This window comes from Dromaius novaehollandiae, chromosome 7 (genome assembly GCF_036370855.1).
Source record: "Dromaius novaehollandiae isolate bDroNov1 chromosome 7, bDroNov1.hap1, whole genome shotgun sequence".
In the NCBI taxonomy this organism is placed as follows: Eukaryota; Metazoa; Chordata; class Aves; order Casuariiformes; family Dromaiidae; genus Dromaius; species Dromaius novaehollandiae.
Window position 1 is genome coordinate 25,055,373 of NC_088104.1, and position 20,312 is coordinate 25,075,684.

The 20,312-nt window shown below is 35.7% G+C and overlaps 1 protein-coding gene across 1 annotated transcript in view; it reads right to left on the minus strand.

Annotated features, from left to right (window-relative positions):
• Window positions 1-20,312, minus strand: part of OLA1 (Obg like ATPase 1) — a 110,870-nt gene that overhangs the window by 27,022 nt on the left and 63,536 nt on the right. Inside the window, exons 6-7 of the mRNA XM_064514974.1 lie at window positions 14,444-14,524; window positions 14,077-14,174 (exon numbers count right to left, since the gene is read on the minus strand). Of these exons, the coding sequence (XP_064371044.1) occupies window positions 14,077-14,174; window positions 14,444-14,524 (179 nt within the window). The remainder of the gene's footprint in view (window positions 1-14,076; window positions 14,175-14,443; window positions 14,525-20,312) is intronic.

The window sequence follows — 20,312 nt, forward strand, 5'->3', positions numbered from 1 at the left end:
GGCTGTTTTTTTACATGTAGCAAAACCAGATTGTACCATGAATACAATATACACTGACAGTGCTCTACTGCCAAGCTCAGTGATAAAGTTGTAGGAGTCCCTTTAAAATATTTACAGGGAAATTTTATGTCAAGGCCCAGATAGTATCACGATATTATGTTAGGCAATGCATAAATATATGGAAAGCTGATGGAGCCATTAAACATTCCTTGGGCAGCCTACACAGTCATCAGAAGAAATTCAGAGACTTGAGAGTATGAAAAAAGTAACTACTACACTTTCCTCTTCTCAAAATTAAAGATTAAATAATTACCATTCAAACACTAACTCATCAGCTTAGATAGTTCAAAAGGGTTTTTCCTCCACTGCCCTTGCAGAGAGGATGATACCCTACTAGGTTGCTTTTGAGTCTTAATTTCAAGTCAATGAAAATTGGTATTTTCAAGTCACAGAAAACTGGTATTTTACACAAAAAAATTAGGTCTATCTCCAAAGCAGAATAATAGTAACAATGCATGTTCATAATGGGTTTTTCCACTAAGATTCAAAGTATTTGAAAAAGAGATTCTAATCTTATTAATCACTTATTTTACATATATACATCTGCTAGTTCTGTCTTCTGCAAGAGCACTAGCTCCATACACTGCAGTTACATTTTTTTTTATTAGTACGTGGCCTTTAATGAAAATGCAACATTTGGGGAACTAACATTAACAGCCTACATCATCAGAGAAAATGAATCCTTAATAATTATTCATACACCAAGTAACTGTAAACCCAAATCATTTCAGAAGACCTGAATGTGTCAAGAACTTTGACAATTATGACTGGAGCCAGGAAACTGTAGCACTGCAGAATTTCTTATGAATTTTTCTAGTTACTTTTTATAAATGCTGTCCTAGATGACAGCTTAATGTGTACCACATGCAATATTTATTCTTCTTCAGTGTCAGACTGTCTAGCCATCCAAGGGAATACAAAGAATGTCACTTATTAGGATAAAAGCACAAGGAAGGTAATCAAGGACATATGTAACATCAGCCAATCATGCCCTATTTCAACATCCTATTCCATTCATAACAGTTCAACAATTATTTGCTTACTGATAACTTGCTTTCAGGCTGTTTGTGTTCCCCATAATGGTGGTTTGCATTTATTTTGCTCTTTAGAATTGGACACTTGCTGTGCCATGCATGTTTGTCAAAACTTTGTATCTTCTGTCAGAAATAGCTTTAGCATATCAAGTCATTTCTATCTGTCAGAAATCACTAATAGAACAATCTAGTTACCTTCTTTGTCTATAGGGCACTAACACAACTAAAAATCAGAAACAAAAGGCTATCATACAACCACACACTGCTGCAAAACAGGCGACTAAAACCATGTTTCTCTTTAATATACTTGGAGCATATAGCTGTATTTTTATGGAAAACCTAATAAAGAAAATAGACTTTTACCAGAACAGAAAAATATTTCAGAAAGATACTGTCTAAGCACAAAGACAGTTACCTTTTTTTTTTTTTTTTTTTTTTTTAGTTTGAAAAACCAAATCCCTTACTGGTCCTTTGTAGTACTTTTTGGTTATTAATGTTACAGAACGCTTGTAGGGAATGCTTGCAGACATTTTATCAACTAGTTCTAATCTATCTAAAGAATGTGAGTTATGAAAAATCAGTAATTCACAAAGACAAATAGAGACAGGCTGATAGAGGGAGCCAAAGACAAACATTTACCCTCTGGAAAGTTATTTTTAAATAATAATAATTTTAAAAATCTTATAGGAAACTGAACACGCGTGCATGTGCACACACACATCATTAATCATTGAGTATCCTGGGACATACAGATTTTATTAAATAAAAACAGATATGGATTTAAAAAGCCACTGAAATAAAACATAAGCCAGAAGAATCATCACATGTTTTAGATCACAACATTTTGTAGGTTTTCAATGTATTAGGTGCAAGTTTTTTTTTTTTTTTTTTTAATAAAAGCTATTTGTTTGGATTTCAATACATTTTAACTTTGGAAGTGTAACACTGTGCCAGTGTATGAGAACAAGAGTCAGACTTGATATAAACTGAAAAGTGAATCCGATTAATTCATTTTCACTGTTCAATTGCATAAAGTAAAAAAACAGAACATGCAAATATTTAACTCTTTAACTCTTTCAAATATTTATCTCCTAAACATTTCTTCAGGTTTTAGAGAATATTGTCAGAGCACAGTAAATCCCAAATATCACTTTACTATAATTTCTTCTCAAACTGACAATAATTAAGCTAAAGCATTGGCAATAAATGTAGGAACTTTCCTCTCCAATTTAAACATCAAGAAGCACTTATTCTTGGTTTTAGAACAAGTATCTATAGTTTTATTCACTGTAAAACCTATCAGTGACTATCAGAATTTGAACATTTGTCATTAGTATTAGTCATTACAGGAAACTCAAGGTGTGAAAATAAAATATTCCATCAAAAATTTAAAATTATGTAACCTTTCTTGGGAAAAACAAGCAGTTAAAAGGAAACATGCTTACATATCCTTAATACATAAAATTGATCTGTAAATAACCATAAAATCAAAAGAAAACCCATTAGAAAAAAACAAATCAAATACATTGGATTTTTAAAATTACTGGCAATGAAAAAAATGTGTCTGTCACCATAAAGCAAAGAATTTACTACAGAGCAGAAGTAAACTTGAAAAATGGGTGCCAAGGCCACAGCAACTTTTATTGCTAATTATATGAAAGATTTTCTCTTCTCAGGCATTATTTTCCTATTCATAATAAATCATTTTTGATTGACTGCTGTTTCCATTTAGCTCTTAGTTCTAGAAAACAGAACAATAATCCATGAACTGTTTTCCCAGAGAATGGAGATGTTGCAGGCCATTCACAAAGGAAATTTAAGATGAACATCATTTCCCAGACCCCATAAAAATCTCAAATATCAGCAGTAATGAGATAAAGAACAATATGTAAAATAAAATTAACATCAAGTACGACAACTTAATGTGATTAACAGAACTCTGTAGCACGTGATGGCAAAAAAAGGCATCAAGATATGATCCATACAGACTTATTCAATGAGCAGTTTAGAAGTACATAAATGTACTTTTTGCAGATGAGATATGCTGACACTGAATAACAAGATTATAATAGAAAAGTTATTTATGAATTTGGGCATTGTTTGAGAGATGCTATTACAGTGATACTGATAGCAACGCCCAATCCAAATTTCCCATGGAGAAGTTGTGGTACAAGTAATACAGGGAATTCTCTTGTTATTTCCGAACAAGAAACAATATTGGTTTTGCTTCGAAAAATTCTAAAATGAAAACTGATCTGCTAGTTATTATAACTGTTGATGTGTCTACCATGAGAATGAAAAATCAGCTTGCTTCCCAGAAAACAGCAGTTACAAAAACCCTCAAGGAATTTATGAACCAGCAAGGAAGTATCAGATCCTAACATCCCTAATGAGAGCTGCTCACACTGCTCCCGTAGCGCCGAAGGAGAGCACGACCACTCACCTCTACAAGGCCGTTCGTAAGCATCTCTCTTCATCCTTCTACTTCTCAATAGGACCCACACACAAAAACACACATAATATTAAAATATGATGTTAACGTATGATGTTAAGATGTAATGCTAAAAAGGATGTTAAAAGATGTTAAAAGCAGACCGCACCCATATAATCTATTTTGTCTTTGACTTGAAGGAGTACTTTGTTTACTTTCCTGCTTCTATGAACAACATTGTCTAGTTGATAATGCCAGGCTAACAATGCTCATTCATTCAGAAGGACATGGCTCAGTAAATTAGTAATAACAATTTAATAGACAATAACTTAAGAAGAATAGTTACTATCAAGCACAATTATTGACTGATTTGCAAAACAAAAACAAAGCCAAAAAACCCTGTTACTTAAAAATCTCCTTTCTAGCATAAGACCTGTTCACTAGTGGGACAATTTCAGATTAATCTTCTAGTTCATAAACCCAGTTGTGACATATGTAGATCAGTCCCTGCCTTTCTTCTACCCCTCTTCTCCTGAGATTCGCAGAACAGGTAACCTGACTCAGCTACAGCATATTAGCCTATCTCATTTTAACTGTAATGAGAGAAACGTAACTAGACTTTTGTAACCTATGTCACAAAGGCGATATAAAATACTTCTGAAAGTCAACAAGAAATGGAAAAAAAATCATCATCATCAGAACACAGGTCCTTTTCTCCAAGCAGATTTTTGACTCTCATTTCAAGCAAAGAATAATCTTTGTCCCTGGGAAGTACAACTGATCAGACTGTTTTACCTTGCTTCCTTTTCTTTTTCTCATCAATATTATTTTACACACATTTACACAAAAATCGCTGCAGTGAAGGTGGTTGTGCTTATAAATACACATGACACAAAAGACGACCAAGTAAATAAAAAGTGTATTTCTTCACTCCAAATGATGTTTCGCATCATGAGTTTGAAATGTGAAAGGGGTTCAGACATGAAGATATCCACAGGGTTGCAAGGCACAGTCAAACTGTTTTGCCCTAAAACGAGAAAGGGTGAACTCTCTACTGAACTGTTTAGCATTGGAAGTAAGACTTGAAAGCTGCATCTGAGATAAAGATATTGTAGAGAGACGACAGCACTGATACAGTGGTTAAGTCCCTAGCTGCCTAAAAAATCCCTGAGAACCTGCTGACTGGGTTGTATTATGATGCTCAAGACTAGTAATTCTGGCCTGGAGTATAATACACATTAGAGAATCTGGTCCTCAGTACGAAGACTGATTTCTCGGGTTGTTTTCCCTTCCCTGTTCTCCCCTTCTGTAACAGAAACAAGTGAGAAAAAGCATTTTTTCTCTTTCGCTTCTTCCATTTCAATGTTTAAGTTAGGTGACTTCACCTGCACTGTGGAGTATGACAGAGGTGCCTATTCCCCTAAATGTAAGCTAGTCTGAATCTAAAAACAGAAGCCATAAAAAGCAAGATACAAGATCTCTGAAGCTACTGTCAAAAGCTATGCTCTAGACTACAATGATATCTCCATCCTGTGCACTTGTGTGTAGAAGTTAGCAACAGAAGTATGGTAACATGACTGCAATAGGAATCAGTTTGTTTCACAGATGCTGATACTACATCCCAGTGCTATAATTCTCACCACTCAAACAGAAGAGAAAAAACAGATACTTCAAATATGTTTGAAGCCTAAAAGTTTACAACTTCTCATGTCACAAAGCTTTGACAGTGATGAAAATCCATCTAAGATTTATTGCAAGATTTCTGCAATTCAATATGCCAATAAACTAAGGCTGAAGCATTCTAAAGAGGAACTGATTCAAAGAGCTAGAAGTCTTCATTCAGATGTGCTAGTGGCACACAGCCTCGTCAGGTAAGTCTGCACTATCAGTGTTCAACAAAGGACCACAACTACATATGGCACACACTTAAATCACTCCTAGCACTTTTGGAAGGCCTTAGAAAAAAGAGGACTCGCAGAATGCATAATATCTTTGCAGATGATAGAATTCCATAAAAATATGCAATTACTGGACAATATCAATATTTGTAGTTAGTAACTTGATTTTAAAAATGGAGAAAATTTCCCAAAGGAACACTTTTCTGATGTTATCCTTGATTTTATCAGCTTCAACAATTTTAGGGAAATAGTAAGGAAAAGTGAGGTAAAAAGCAAAAACTTCCCAAACATCGGAATGTATTTTTACAGAAAATACTGGGAAGAAGGAAAAAAAGCAATTATTTATCAGTCTTTACTTTTTTCATCTCCACTATGCAATAACAAAATCTATATTCAAACATCTCTTTGTATCAGACTTTTTCTGAGCAGTTTAAGCATTCTTCAGTTTAAACAGACTGACGCTTGAAAAGGACATTGTACTCCTAGTGCACCCGTGCAAAGTCGGTTCCATAGGTCGCATCGCAACGACTGCACAGCAAATTTCATGTCATTGTCTTTGACTATGTCACCAGCCACCATTTTTCTGTAGAAGTCCCTCTCTCCTCACTGCTTACATTATAGAGTGAATGAAGCAAAGGTGTGTATTTAACTGATTTGAAATCTAGCACCACACTATTCTCTCCCCTAGCACAATATATCCTAAGTAGCATGGGCTTATAAATGGTGGTAAAAATATTCACTAAAAATTTGCAATTGGAAAAGATCAGGAAGAAACAGTCAAAGCTTCTAAGTTCTTAGTTCTAGTTCTTAGACAATTTTATATGCAGTTACATTTTGGCTAGTTGAAACCTGGCATCTATTGCCTCGGGTTTTGCCTGTTAAAGCACAAGAGTTTAAAAGCACCACACAAACAAATTACCTGATTCTCAGAACTGCCATAGCAGACTAACAAATACCATCATCAGGTGGAAATTCATAAGATAACATGGGCCAAGTATAAAACTGGTAGAGAACGTGTACTCAAAGCTGCAGTTGTTCTGCATTACGTCTTCACCTACAGAATTGTGTAGCTCAGAAATTATGGTGATGGTGATGACAGCCAAAAAATAACTGAGAAGATCATCTGGAGACACAACAAGAGAAGGAACAGAAGATGGGAAGCAAAGATGAACTGTTCAAAAGAAGGGTTGGGATAACACGCAGCTAATAAGATATGGATCATACATAGAACAATGAATTTGAGAGTTACTTATAGCTGCTTTCCCTGAGCACAGCATTACTGACAGGAAATACTAAAAACAGTTCTTTTGTGTTATTCTGATAGCATAATCAGCTTTAAGCACACAGACGTTCCTACAGAATACAAGAGACACAGGAACTGGTGCACTGAGACACAGCTATGCTGGGATGGTGTTCTGTATGTTCTGTATGTTGGTGGGTCATGTATTACTTAGAACGTCACAGAAGTTGTTGCCTGCTACTCTGGTCATTCTGGTCTCTACAGCCTGCAGTATTAGATGAATTATAAGAATAGCTTAAAGCTACCATTATCTCCATGGTTTACAAATCAGCAGAGCTCAGAAGCAACTAATCCCAAACTAGGTTAGATCATCATGGTAACATGAGTATTACAATCCTTTTGCACAAATAGACAGAAAATAAGACTGATAGAAACTTTTCTTTCTTATTTTCTATCTTTACTGCCTAGTGTACTTACTTCCCAAGAACTGTGAGGTTCACCGCCACCACTTTTTTTTTCTTTTTTTAAACCAGTTTCAGGACTCAATACATCTTTAGTAAATTACTCAGGCCTTATGTCCTGACTTTGCAACCTATGCCTTAGTTATTTATAACTGCCATGTTGTAACCAAGTAGACTGAAATTTTTGAAAACAGCTTCACCATAAAGCATTGCTCATTCTTAAAACATTCTAGGAACATTTACTTTGAAAGTCTTTACTGTCCTAATGTTTTGGAGCCAAGAGCTTACAGTTGGCACAGAGTAAACTTGGTATCAGAGATACACCATTATACTTCTGTAAAAATCTGTCCAGATACAGTAAATTTACAATCTATGAAAATCAGGAGTTCATGTGCTCAATAGCAAGTACCAATCTTGAATTTAACAATGAAGAATCTCAAAGATTTAATCTCTTTCTGTAACCCACAGCACCTGTGTGGGACTGGAGCACAAGAGTGAAGCTAGACTTTTCCTGCAAGGTGTTCTGGGGACTGAGGTGAGGTTATACACCAGAACTGAGACCAGGGAATGCATCTTTCCTACGCTTCCGCCCTCCTGCAAGTCTCCAACTCCTGCCGTCACCCAAAGAATACGCATTCACATGCAAAATGGACAGAGTACTCCAGAGGGAGACAGAAAGCAAAGCAAGAATGTGATGAAACCAAAGAAAAAGGAGAAATGATCTGGCACAGATCTAAGGAGAACACTCGAGCTAGAAGAAGAGTGAGGTAAAAAATTTGGAATAGGTAGGACTGAGTGAGAGGTCCCTGAAATTGGTAAGACAGAGCTGCAAGAATTTAACTGTGAATGTCAGGGCAAAGATGCTAAAAAGATTGCAGTTAGTTGATGGATGAGAAATTATTTTGTAATCATTGATTAATTTGTGCACGACATAATAAAGAATAATTGTTTATTAAGCCAATAGCATGCGCTATCCCCTACTAAAGTAGGTAAGTGCTTGGTGGAAAATGTACACGATTCTCTAGTTAAAATAAAAACAAAGAAAGAAAAAAAAAGCAGAATCATAAGGTATTATGTCTCAATCAGACAGCATATAGATGCAACAGGAAGCCTGAACTGTGGATCATCTTTGTATACTTGACTTTAGAACTTTTGCATACAAAGCACCATTACATATAGATAACATGAATTATCTTTTAATAATTTTTCCAACATTTCCATTGTATGGCAGAGACAATGCTACATATCAAAAATTTCTAAATTTTCCAAATTTAAGGCACAAGACTGCCTTAAATCATTAATAAGCTGCATCAAAGAAACTTCTCAATACCACAATTACATTACAATTTATAATTGTGATTTAAACAGTTCTTCATCAAATATATTTTCTAATTTTTATAAAAATACAATTTATCTGCCTAAAAGTTAAAGACTTTAAGACCTATTGTACATTTAAATACACACTTAACAGAATTCAGAAAAAACACATAATTCAGAAGCTGAAGGTAGTGAGATTAACTGCATTCTGCACTAACTCAGGTATCTCACTACACGAACAATACGCTGGTATTTGCAAACGTCTGTTTGCTGCTCTAAAGGCTGTAGCTGATTTAAGACTATTTTCCACATTGAAAATGATGTATCTGTTTCTGTCTGCATGGCAGAGGTTCATTAACAGAAATATCCCTTTTTTTTAGAAGAGGAAATACTTTTTGGTCTAAACAAACTGAAGTTCTTTGTTTTTAGCAAAATTTGCTAAGTTCACCTATTTCAGATAGCACTGAAAAGGGCTGAAATGTGAACAGTGGAAGGAGGTTGTGTTTTTGTAGGACTAAGATGAAGATGTTTCATGTCTATATTTGGTCAACATACTTTCAATTATAAAAGAGATGGAGCTGGTCTGCAGCTGTTCTTTCACTTAATTTTATTTCCTATGAATTTATTTACTAGGACTCTTAAATATACATATCCTTATACTGCTTGTTAAATCATATTTTGCTTCATGGCATGTCACACTAATATTACAAAAAAATTACCTTTAATGAAGAACACGCCTTCTTTTGTCACATACTTCTGTAGGCTTATTCTTTGGACCTGTCGGAAACATATCTATGCAAGATTTTTTTTTCTTCTTTTTTAAACAAATGTCTTTTGAAAGGTCTCAAACCAAAATGCAAAAAAAAAAACCTAGGCAAGAACTTCCACTCTACATATTTTTACATCGAGATCAAATATTTATTGCTAACAAATCTAAGAAGAGTACATATAAATAAGCGTCTCCAGAACTTCTCTAAAACCACACATTGTGTAAAAACAGAAGGGGAGGTTTGGGAGCTTGGAGTTATTTTCTCGTTGGGAGGGAGGGGGGTGTTAAAGATTTTTGTTTGTTTTAAATGGGCCTGCTGAAGACAGGACATCCTTCTGGAGAGCATCTCTCCTCTCAAACCTCTTGCTCGGTTGCATTCTATCAGCACAAGACGTTGCCTTGCTGTTTTGCTAGGATGGCGAACATTTAACCTACTCTGCCAGCGGACATGTACCCACAGAAAGAAACAGACTAATACCAAATCTCAAGCTGCCGCCAGATGATAACGTTCCTTGCTAACTAATCTAAAAGTGAAACACTGACTGAAGCGGACAAGAACTTCATTCATACCCAGATCTATTCAGTCTTCTTTATACTTTACCCTGACATTTCTTTCTTCATTTCGGACTTTGCTTCTCCCTCCCCCCCCTCGCCCTTTTTTATTTGGAACTTCTGAAGCAATATGGAAAAGATGAATAGAAAAGGATTATTCACTCTCATACTACAAGATCTAAGGAGCATCAAATGAAATTATGATGTGGCAGATCCAAAACAAACATAAGGAAGTACTTCTCCATACAGCACATAGTTAAACTGCGGAAGTCCCTGCTCCAGCATATTGGGATGCCAAAAGTATACTTGGGTTCAAAAGGTCAATAAATAGATCCAAAGAATAAAAATCAGTCAAAAGTTATTAACCAGAAGTGTATCATATCTGTATCCATCAGTCCTACAGTAACAGATTGCTAGAAGCTGGGTACATAGACTCAGTTTGCTTAATCCATTCCTACACTCTTCCCTGGACAGCTGCTAGTGGCCTGTCAGAAACAGGGTACTAGAAAAGATGGACCACTCATCTGACCTAACATGGCTCATCTAGTTTAAGAACATAGAAAAACTATATACAAATTAACTGGAAAGACTTATTTACCATGACAAATACACCTATTTTTTTAATTATATAGGATGTAAGATACTTAAGAGGAGACACCCTATCCCATCAGCACAACTTCTTTTTGTTAGCAAAATGTCATGAAATCCTGAGATACAGTCTTGAAAATAATGTTAACACACATCTGGACACTCAAGAAGTCTGAGCAATATTAGAAAAGAAATGTTCATAGATGCATATTAAGTCTCAAATGTCTTAACTAAGATGTTATAGCTATTCCTAATCTCATACTTCATATTAGAAAATCTTCAACAGCATAATCAGCTCTGTAAATTGCAACTTAAGCATAGTATGGAGAAATCCGTTTGTTTAGACATGAGCAGTTGGGTCAAAAGCTCAGACATGCAGCTCTGACGTGCACAGCGCGCTTGGTGCTCACTGCAAAGAAACCTCCCAACATGCTAAAACCAACAGTACACCAGCACGGTCCGGGACAGTCTCTCGCTAATTAGCTCAATATATTTCATAATTAGATTCCATGTTATGACCTGCTAAAAGCACCTTCTTTAGCAAGACTAAAACATAAACCTTTAATTAGGTGGAGGGCTGATAAATCTCATGTCCTGGCTTTGCGTGACATCTTGTGACTCAGAAAGCAGTTTTAACGAAAAATTATTGTGCTTATTTAGAATACGTTCATAATGATAAAACTCAAATACATGTAGGCCATGTTAAGGTAGTAGAGCCATATAAAAATTATTAGGAATTATTAAAAAGGGGCTTGAGTATTCAGTCAGAGCACAGCAGTATGTAGGAAGAATGGTTTCAGTGGATTCCCCCTATACGACATCATGATTACTGTCATCTGATCATAACACAAGTGCGACTAACACAGCTGCCATGTCAGCTTCTCTTCAGGGGCTAGGTCTTAATCATAAATCAACTGAATGACTAATTCAACATTGTTAAAACCAGCAAGTAGCTGCTTGGAGCCATTCCAGTTTTTACATCTTTCAAAAGGTCAATACACCTACTCAAACACACAATAGTCCTATCTTTCACAGTGTTTTCTTCTTTTCTAGGATTGAAAAATAACATGTTACCACTTAAATGTAAGTGTGCTTTAACTAACAATTAAAATGTTCATTAATTCTGAAAGGGTGACCCAGTAAAACAAAGAAAATTTTAGTTTTCTCTCTCATACCCACTATCAAAAACCTTTCCTCCTGTTTGCTGTGCTTTAAATACTTTTCTAGTTGTAAAAGACTTATGAAAACATTTTATTGCTGAGTATTTCCTGCATTAACCTTACTTCTGTTACAGTAATATTATAAATTAAGCTCAGAAATAAACTTTTTTTTTTCTTAAGTTGAACGACTAATCTAAATGTGGCTTAGATTTCAAATATGAACCTCTACTCCTCAAAATAATAACAACATCACAAATTAAGTGGCATCTAAGAGTAAAATATATTCTAATCATTTACATCTGTTTGCGCCGCACAAATGACAAAAGCCTACCGTTAGCATCCTTCACAGAAAAAATTTATTCTGCACTTAAATATAAAAGCTATGTTGCATAAACAGCGGATTGAAAGCTGTAGCAGAGTGGCTGAATGAAGGAAAATGGCAATCTTTCTGGTTCTAGTAGATGCCTTTCCCTATCACACAATGTTTCCCACTCATAAATACATGACAAATACTTCCTCAATCATTTTTTACGAGCAGGGATGCACAGGGGGTAGTCAATGGCTAGCTTGAGGGAAAATAGGAACAGCAGGAGGCAGAAACTGTACTGAAAATGGCTATGTGGTAAATTCTCTTCTGGAACATCACTCAGCTACCCAGGCTTTGATCTTTCAGCTACAATTACACTAACATCCATGAGATCTGGATTTTTTTTTTTTAAACTAGATCATTAATTGTAATAGAAATAGACAAATCATTTCATTATATGACTCCCCAATACAAACATCTGATTTTTTACAAATTAAAAATTGTAATTTATACAAAGATTTGCTTTCAGTCGGGTTTAACTATGTCATCATCACCACTAGCCTCACAAAAAACACGGGGTGACTGGCGACAGCTAAATCACAGACTGGCGTCTCCTAAGTAGTCCGCCTACCATTACGGTCTGGGAAATGGTATTTACTGTACAATTAGAGCCAGTGAGCTCTACCTGTAATCATCCAAATACAGGTGTGAGGACCCTTTTTTTCGGACAAGGAAACCGACTCATCCATTTTCACATAAACTTTCATGTCTGTACCACTACAGCAAACCTTAGGAAACCTCAACATTTGTACTTTAAAAAGAAAAAAAACCTGACAATAACAAAGTAAATACTAAATCCTGGTTTAGAAGACTTTCTTGGTTATAACCACTTTTAATGTTTAAATCATATTCACAAAATGTTCTAAGGGTGAACAAATTCGTACAAAATTATAAAGTTTGGCCAAATATGAAAAACTTACCACATTTGTTACCAAGTTTTATCTAAAGTCTGTGTAAATTTTTCTGTGTAAATTTTATTCTTTAATACAAACACAAAATGTCTTGGAGTATCAAAAGGACAGTTTTAGTTGCAGTAATTTCATAGAATTTATTCTAATGATTTATTGGAGTTAACCATCTGACATTAATTATTGTTTTGGCTTCCAGTCTATGAATGTTTATTTTTCAGTTTAAAGCCTTCTCACTCTTTGATATCATATGGAAATGAGAATTTTTAATGGAAAATTGAAACCATGTGCATCTAAGTACTTAATGAAGTACAGGGAGAAACAGAGGGTGCACTTTAGGAGAATTCAGATATTCCGCTTTGGATACTTTTGATTTATTTGGATGAGTTACACGCATATATCTGTTCACAAACACACATTTATACATCTTCAAATTATCTCACAAATGTTTAAAGGTCAGAATACTAAAAAAGAGGGGTTTCTAAAACAAAATATACCTCTATTAATTTTTCCTCATAGAGTATTATTTAATTTGTTCCCTCTTCCACAAACCAAATGTTTATTCCTTCGACAGATTCCTATGACATGCTATTACACTGTGTTTCTCCACAGCAGATACCCACCATGTGTCTACCATGCTAGGACTGGATCTTCATCCAGTTCACTGAATGTCTGTTAGATTGATTCTGTAACCATCATGTACTTAAGTCATAATACTGATGTCAGGAATACTTGACTAAACCTGCACTGCTCGTGACATTAAGGATTGTCAAAAATAGGCCTATACACTGCAAGCAAAGTGCAAACGGTGGTAAGGAAACCAGGCACCCAACTGCAAACAGAAGTGTAGTGTTAAAAAGTGCAATTCTGCCACAGTTCGAAAGATTTCTGTGCAGCTCACACAGCTTTAGTCCTCTGGCATGAAGGCTTTAGTCCTTTGGAATGAAAAAGATGTCATTCAGATAATCAGTATTACATAACATGATAAAACTGTATGTTTACTTAAATTGGTCTTTCTAAATCAAATCTATGTTCTCCATAGCTATTGAATTCATATAAAAATGTAAGGAGGGGAAGCATTTTTTTCTGTTCTGCACTTCATTCAGGGTTTCACCACACGCAATGTATTCAAACAGCATATCGATGGGAGCATAAATAAGAAAAGCTCAACATTAGCTTTTACTCCTATTTTAATTAATATTCTTTGTGATCTTAACGAGCAAGAATTATTCACCACTGAAAAATGTGAAATGGAAACATAAATTTAGGTATTTAACCTGAGCACACTCACCATTTGTTTTTCTTTCTAATGTAGTCTTTTTCAGAGAGGTTAACCAAGTAGATCATTGGTTTTGATGTAAAAAACAAGTGTTTGTTCAAAACATCGATCTAGAAGTGAAAATATAAGAATAGAATTTTAACAACCAGTTACAGTGACTTGAGTTTATTTTAGGACTCTTTTCTTCGTGACATTTCTGAGAAGGCAACAGAATTAAAGCAAAATACATAGATTGCACTCTGGTAAACACCACATCTGCTGATAAATTTAACAGTTGATACACACTGAAATCTGAAATAAAAAAAAAAACCCGTTAAAAACAGACAATAACAGGTAACAAAATTAGAAGTCAGTGCATGGGATAAAATGTATAGCCTACCTCTTTGTCATTCCAATCATGATAGAAGCGGACAGCTTTCTTTTCATCAATTACCCAGGTTTTGATTTTGCACATTATGTCCTATACAAGATCAAGAAAAAACAAAGTCAAAAACTCAGCTGGATATCAGAGAATTCTTTTCTATAACCTAGGCATCTAGCTATCGAGATAGAAAATGTACACACGAATCAAAAATCAGACAGTCTCTTTAAAAAACTAATTTTACTATCTCAGAGAAATAAAAAATCACTACTTGAAAAGTCACTCAAGAGAAATGCTGAGTATTAAAGCAATGCAAGTCCCACAATTAGAAAGTTAAGTACCCAAGATTCAGTATCACCTCTCTTCACCACAAAAATTAGCAGAGCTCCTAAAATCTATGTAAAAATCAGGACATTTGAGATTGCTTTTCAAACTCAATAAGATGCGACATTTGAGCATCCAGCGGGAGAGACCACGTACAATATAAACATGCCATTAAGAAAAGGGACTGGGTGGGAAAAGACGCCGCGAATATGTATTTTTTTAAACTGTTAGCAAAAGAAATTGAGCCTATTATTGATGATCCACCCTTCGAGAAATTAATTCAAATGGCCAGAGCCCTTTCTATTCTGCATTAATTTTTTGCCAACACCTTCTCCCTCCCCCCCCAAATGAAACCTGCCAAAGCCTCCATTACACAATGGCAAGAGCCTTGCACTGGTGACCTCCAACCAGCTGCATTCACTTTCAGAACATCTCTCTCGGCAGGAAATCTAAAGGCCTTTTAGTTAGCAAGCTAGTGTGCATTCAGGAGGAGTAACTGCAGGAAGAGCCCAATGCGCTTTGTTTCTCTGGCCTTTCTTCACAGAAAGATTAATCATCTGTGAAATGGAAACGGCAAACAGCAAGTGACACAAACTGAACCCTTCAAGCCTTTCCTCATCAGTTTTGTGGGGCTGAGGCTGAAAGCTGCGTGTGGCAAGGTTCTCCTTACAGGCAGGTGTTAATAAAAGGCTCGCGGGTCTGAAAGGTCAAACTTGGCTCTTCTAGGAGTAGTACATTTTAGAGTCGTCTGTTTTTTGTTGTAGATAATTTATGATCATACTTTAAATAATGCATTTTTAAGGTTATAATTGACACAACGGAGAATTAAGATCTTTAAAATGCAAAAAAATAGTCCCTAAACTCTTGGGTGCGCAAAATTTTTACACTTAAGACTATGTGGCTGAAGCATATTTATAAACAAGCACAAACAACATCAGTATTTACTACAGTCTTTCTCAGTCTTGCAGTCGCTTTCAGGAAAAACAAGGAAAAAGCTCTTCTAAATCTTCAGATCCTGATTTGAAACCCTCCAGGAACAGGACTCCCCACAGATTTTAACAAGGAAGGGGCAAGCTAAAACTTTCAATGAAATCTAACACGTTCCGACTAAGAATAATCACTTTTACTCTCCTATAACTGAATTTCACTCATAAATGTTTAAAAGTGGCTAATATAACACCATTTCCTACAAGGAGAAGATCAAAGTGCTATATTACAAATGCATTATGATTAAAAAAGCACTGCGCAGCTTTGCTATTAACTGTTCTTTAAACCCTAAAAGGCTTCCCATAGATCTCACTTGGCACTGCATATACAACCTTTGACAAGTAATGTAGACCATTTTTATTCATTGCCTAAAATTGTAGGCAATTATGTGTGTCACACTGGCCACCTGCAAATTCTGAATGCCTGCTCCAGTTGTCAGAGCAAAAAACTAATGTCGGAGGGGATTAATCTAGGGGGAGAGAGTCCTCTTTAATGGCTCCAGCAGGTGAAATGGCCCAGCTGGTTACTATGATGAGTGGCCAGAACAGCTTATGTAGAGACATGCAACAAGATTACACATAAGGAAGAAAACAGTGGTACCATCTTATCTTTAACCCTATGTGTTTTTTATTTTTTAATTAAACAACATAAACAAAATAAGGGAAGCGATTCTACCAGTAAGCACTTTTCATCTAGGATCATTATCCTCAGCTTTTATTTAAATAGATAGATAAAAATCAACACAATCTCAAAGATTCCTGTTAAGCAGTGAAGGAATTCTGACTACAGAATATTTCCGATGTTAAGGTAATTCTGTAGGTACCCATCATGTGGCTTTTGGCATAACAATTTCCCCAACAGCAATGCATTACTGCATATTAATTAGAGAGTAGGAAAACAAACAAACAAACAAACAGAAATTACACTATAGTAAGAGTTGAAAAAGCCAATTTTCTGGGCCTATGCAGCAATAAAATGTTTTTTAATCCCCCTGCAAGGGCAGCTGTCTAACTTAGAACGTCCAGAAAATTTCAAGCATCGGTGCAGTAAATGCTTGCTCTTTCTGAAACACATACAAGCATAGCATTTCCAATCAAAACTTCTCTTCCACATTCGCGTGGCTACCTACAGTTCCATACTCCTAACCAATTTTGACAGAGACATGATTTTTCACAGTTCAGATTTAGCTACCTAACCATGCAGCAGGCAACTGCTGTCCTAGAGGACCAGCTAAGTGGCTAACTTCTAAGTGGGAGCCCAGCCGACAGCAAACTGAACGCGATGCGGAGAACTGACAGCTGTGTACTTGTAGGTCTGCTTCAGCTTTACAGAGAAGGCAACATAGCATTTGAGAACTTTCTGTACAAAAAGGACAGAAGCTTAAGTAAACGCAACATCCACATCTGAACCTGGTGCAGCGGAAAGGGACAAAGAAAAAATTTGGAAATAATTATTCAAAGTAAATTTTCTTTGAAATATTCAGGCTTAGCAGAATGTGAGGCAGACAGTCTGCAAATTAAGGAAAGAGATGAGCACAGATTGCCCCTCATCCTGGTGGTGTCCCATTTAAATGAGACTTAATATGATTCCTTAACAACAAATCTGTCAAAGACCAATAATAATATGAAGAAAGGCAAGTTCCTCCCCACATTGCTTTTTCATCCAGCTGCGCCATACTCTAAAGCCAAACAAATAAAGAGCAAGAGGCATATTTCGAGTTCCATTTAATTTAGTATCATTTTTAGTTTTATTCATTGCTTCTACTTAGGCCTGATAAAAGAATATGAATTGACCTTTTTATCTTCGCTATCATTGCAACAGTCATTTAAACATATTTAATCATTACTCTAGTTAACTCCAAGATGCTTAATAACAGAATACAGAGCAATGATCCACTTTGTTTAATTAGTTCTGGCGTCCCCGGTTCCACGCTTTGGGGTCAATCTGTCACTGGCAAAACGATCCACTTCTTGTTTGATGATGGGGTAGTCTTGTTTGGTTTTTCAGCTAGCAGTATTATAGCAAGCACCATTTAAAATGTCACCAAAAGACAAATCCAAAATTCTATTTACAATTATCAAGACACATGAAACACAAATACCATAGATATCAAATATCACTTTGTTTTAAACAGCAGGTGATTTCTGACTATATCCTTAGCAATATATTTAGCATATGTGAGTGTTTAGTCTATTTAGCCATATTTGCTATACTGATTTTAATTTAAGTCCTGCTCTCACTTCACAAAGTGAAGTAGTCAACCCACAGATGTTAAGCGGGACCTTAACAATAAGTCCCAACAGTATAAAGTACTATGAACAAATGCATTTAAATTGCATTTAGGAGATTTATCAAGACAGGCTCATGAGACACTACTGTGCAGAAAAATGTGTATGCATGTGCATACGTTAATACACTCTTTGGATGGATGATAGTAATGACGTGTGCCAATGCCAAATACTTTGCAGAGCATGAGGGACTAAACTAAAGCTTGGAAAACTCTCTTGCCTACTTGGCATCAGAGAATTGTGAGTTTGTTGTTATAAATTAAAAGGGCATGTAATTAACTTCCGCAAATTTAATAAAGAAGTAAGTAGTTGTGAGGATTATCACTTCACACTTCAAAGTGCAAGTGAATTCTTCCTGATTCTGCAGGCAGTGCTGAAGTCCCAGCTCCTTGGGAGAGCGGGTACTAGGGGTATGGTATTCTCCCCCCACCTTTTTTTTTCCATCCTCCTCTCTCCTTCAAGGGAGATATTTCCGGGAACCATGTGGACTGTTTCTTAGCACTTTACTCTTCTTTCCCTTCAAAAGGTCAATATCTAATAACTGACCAGCTCCCTGCAAACCCTTCAAAAGCAGTAACTTTAAAATAATGTTTTATTAAAAAGTTTTAATGTAGGCAGCACAACACCAAAGTAACCACATGGCAAAGTAGGCAAAACTGACAAAAATTCTACCAGCTTTGGGGTAAGGAGTAGCTAAAGCCTCACTGTAGCTCTTAGTTCGCTCTCCTCAGTTCATATAGGACTTTGACAGCATAGCGCATCAACAGTAAAAGTTGTAGCCTATAATTAATATGTTCACATTCCCCTAAGGAATCTGGCTAGGTAATGTAAGGTATTTTACATTAGAAAACACTGCATACACTAAATGGATTCAACACTACCTAACCAGTAGGTCTCAAAATGCAACTGTAAATAATAAAAAAAAAAAAAATCCAATGAGTGTGTTTCTGGTGGAGCTCCAAATAAATAATTTGCATTTTGCTTATCATCTTTTAAAAACAGACTTAAAAAGACCATATTAATGGCACAGATTATTAGAATAATAAGTAACAACATGAAATCATATGTGCAGTGACCAGAACTGCTAGACATATTTGGTGAAAGCAGCTTGTGTGTTTGAATACAATATGGTGTATACCAGTCCATACAGGTATCTGGTGGGGTGGAAGGGGGATGTTCACCAGGTAGAGGACTTCCTCCAGGCAAGAGTCAAAGTCTTGAAAGACTTGAGGGTTGCAAGCAAATGAACCGTACTGTAACTAAAAGACTGATACAATCTTTGATTTTATAAATAGGATAATGTCAAATGTGAATACTTCCACACTTACCTGCTGAAATACTGTGTCTAGTTGTAGTGGCCATATTTCAAGTGCTTATACACAAAGACTCAGTGTGCTGAAATCTTTTTCTTTTATTGTTATTGTATCTTATCCTTTTACTCTTATTTCTTCAATATATACACAATTAACAAAAAATTTGCATAACGCAGGCATTTCAAAATAGCACACAAATGAAATAGCTGAAGGCTGAAGCTTGACAAATACAGACTAAAAATGGGCTCTTATTTCTCAACAATAAGGATAAGTAACGACTAGCAAAGCTCATTCAAGTTACTACGATATAAGTGGGATATGCAGAAGATCACACTAGGTAATCATTATTATTCAATCCGACCTTCAAAATAACTACAAAGTTTTTTCAGATACAGAGACTTATCCTATTTGAGATAGAGTACTCCTACCTAGTTAAACTGTGCTTCTCCAAAAGAAAAAAAAAATTGGGCCCACATCCATTTCTAGGTTAATGCAACAGAATTGGAGGGTGACCACAGCATTTCCATTTGTGGCTTTCCTTGAAAACTTCTATTGGAAAATCAGTTCTATTTAGCATAGCCACCAGCTCTGTATTTTGGGGGGGGGGGGGGGTCTGATGATTTAAGAGTGAAACTGAAGTGATAAAGTAAAAATTTATTGTAAAACAATGTTTAGAAACAATGTTTTGTTTAAAGGACAATTAAGACAAATTCTAGAGTTTGAAAAAAAGGTTAGATCACACTTGCCAAGCATTGGGTGCTTAAATAAGTTGTAGCAGCTGGGTGCAAGAAAGAGGAAGAACAAGTCAGGTACTGCATCACCCAGAGTGACAACGAGCTCTTCTGTGGTACAAAACAATGTCTAATCTCTTACAATTCCCTTGCTTGCTGACTTTAATAAAAATACAATGGGAGAAGTAATGGATATAGGACAAGTGTATTATCCTTTCCTTTATTCAGTACCTTCTAACAGAGC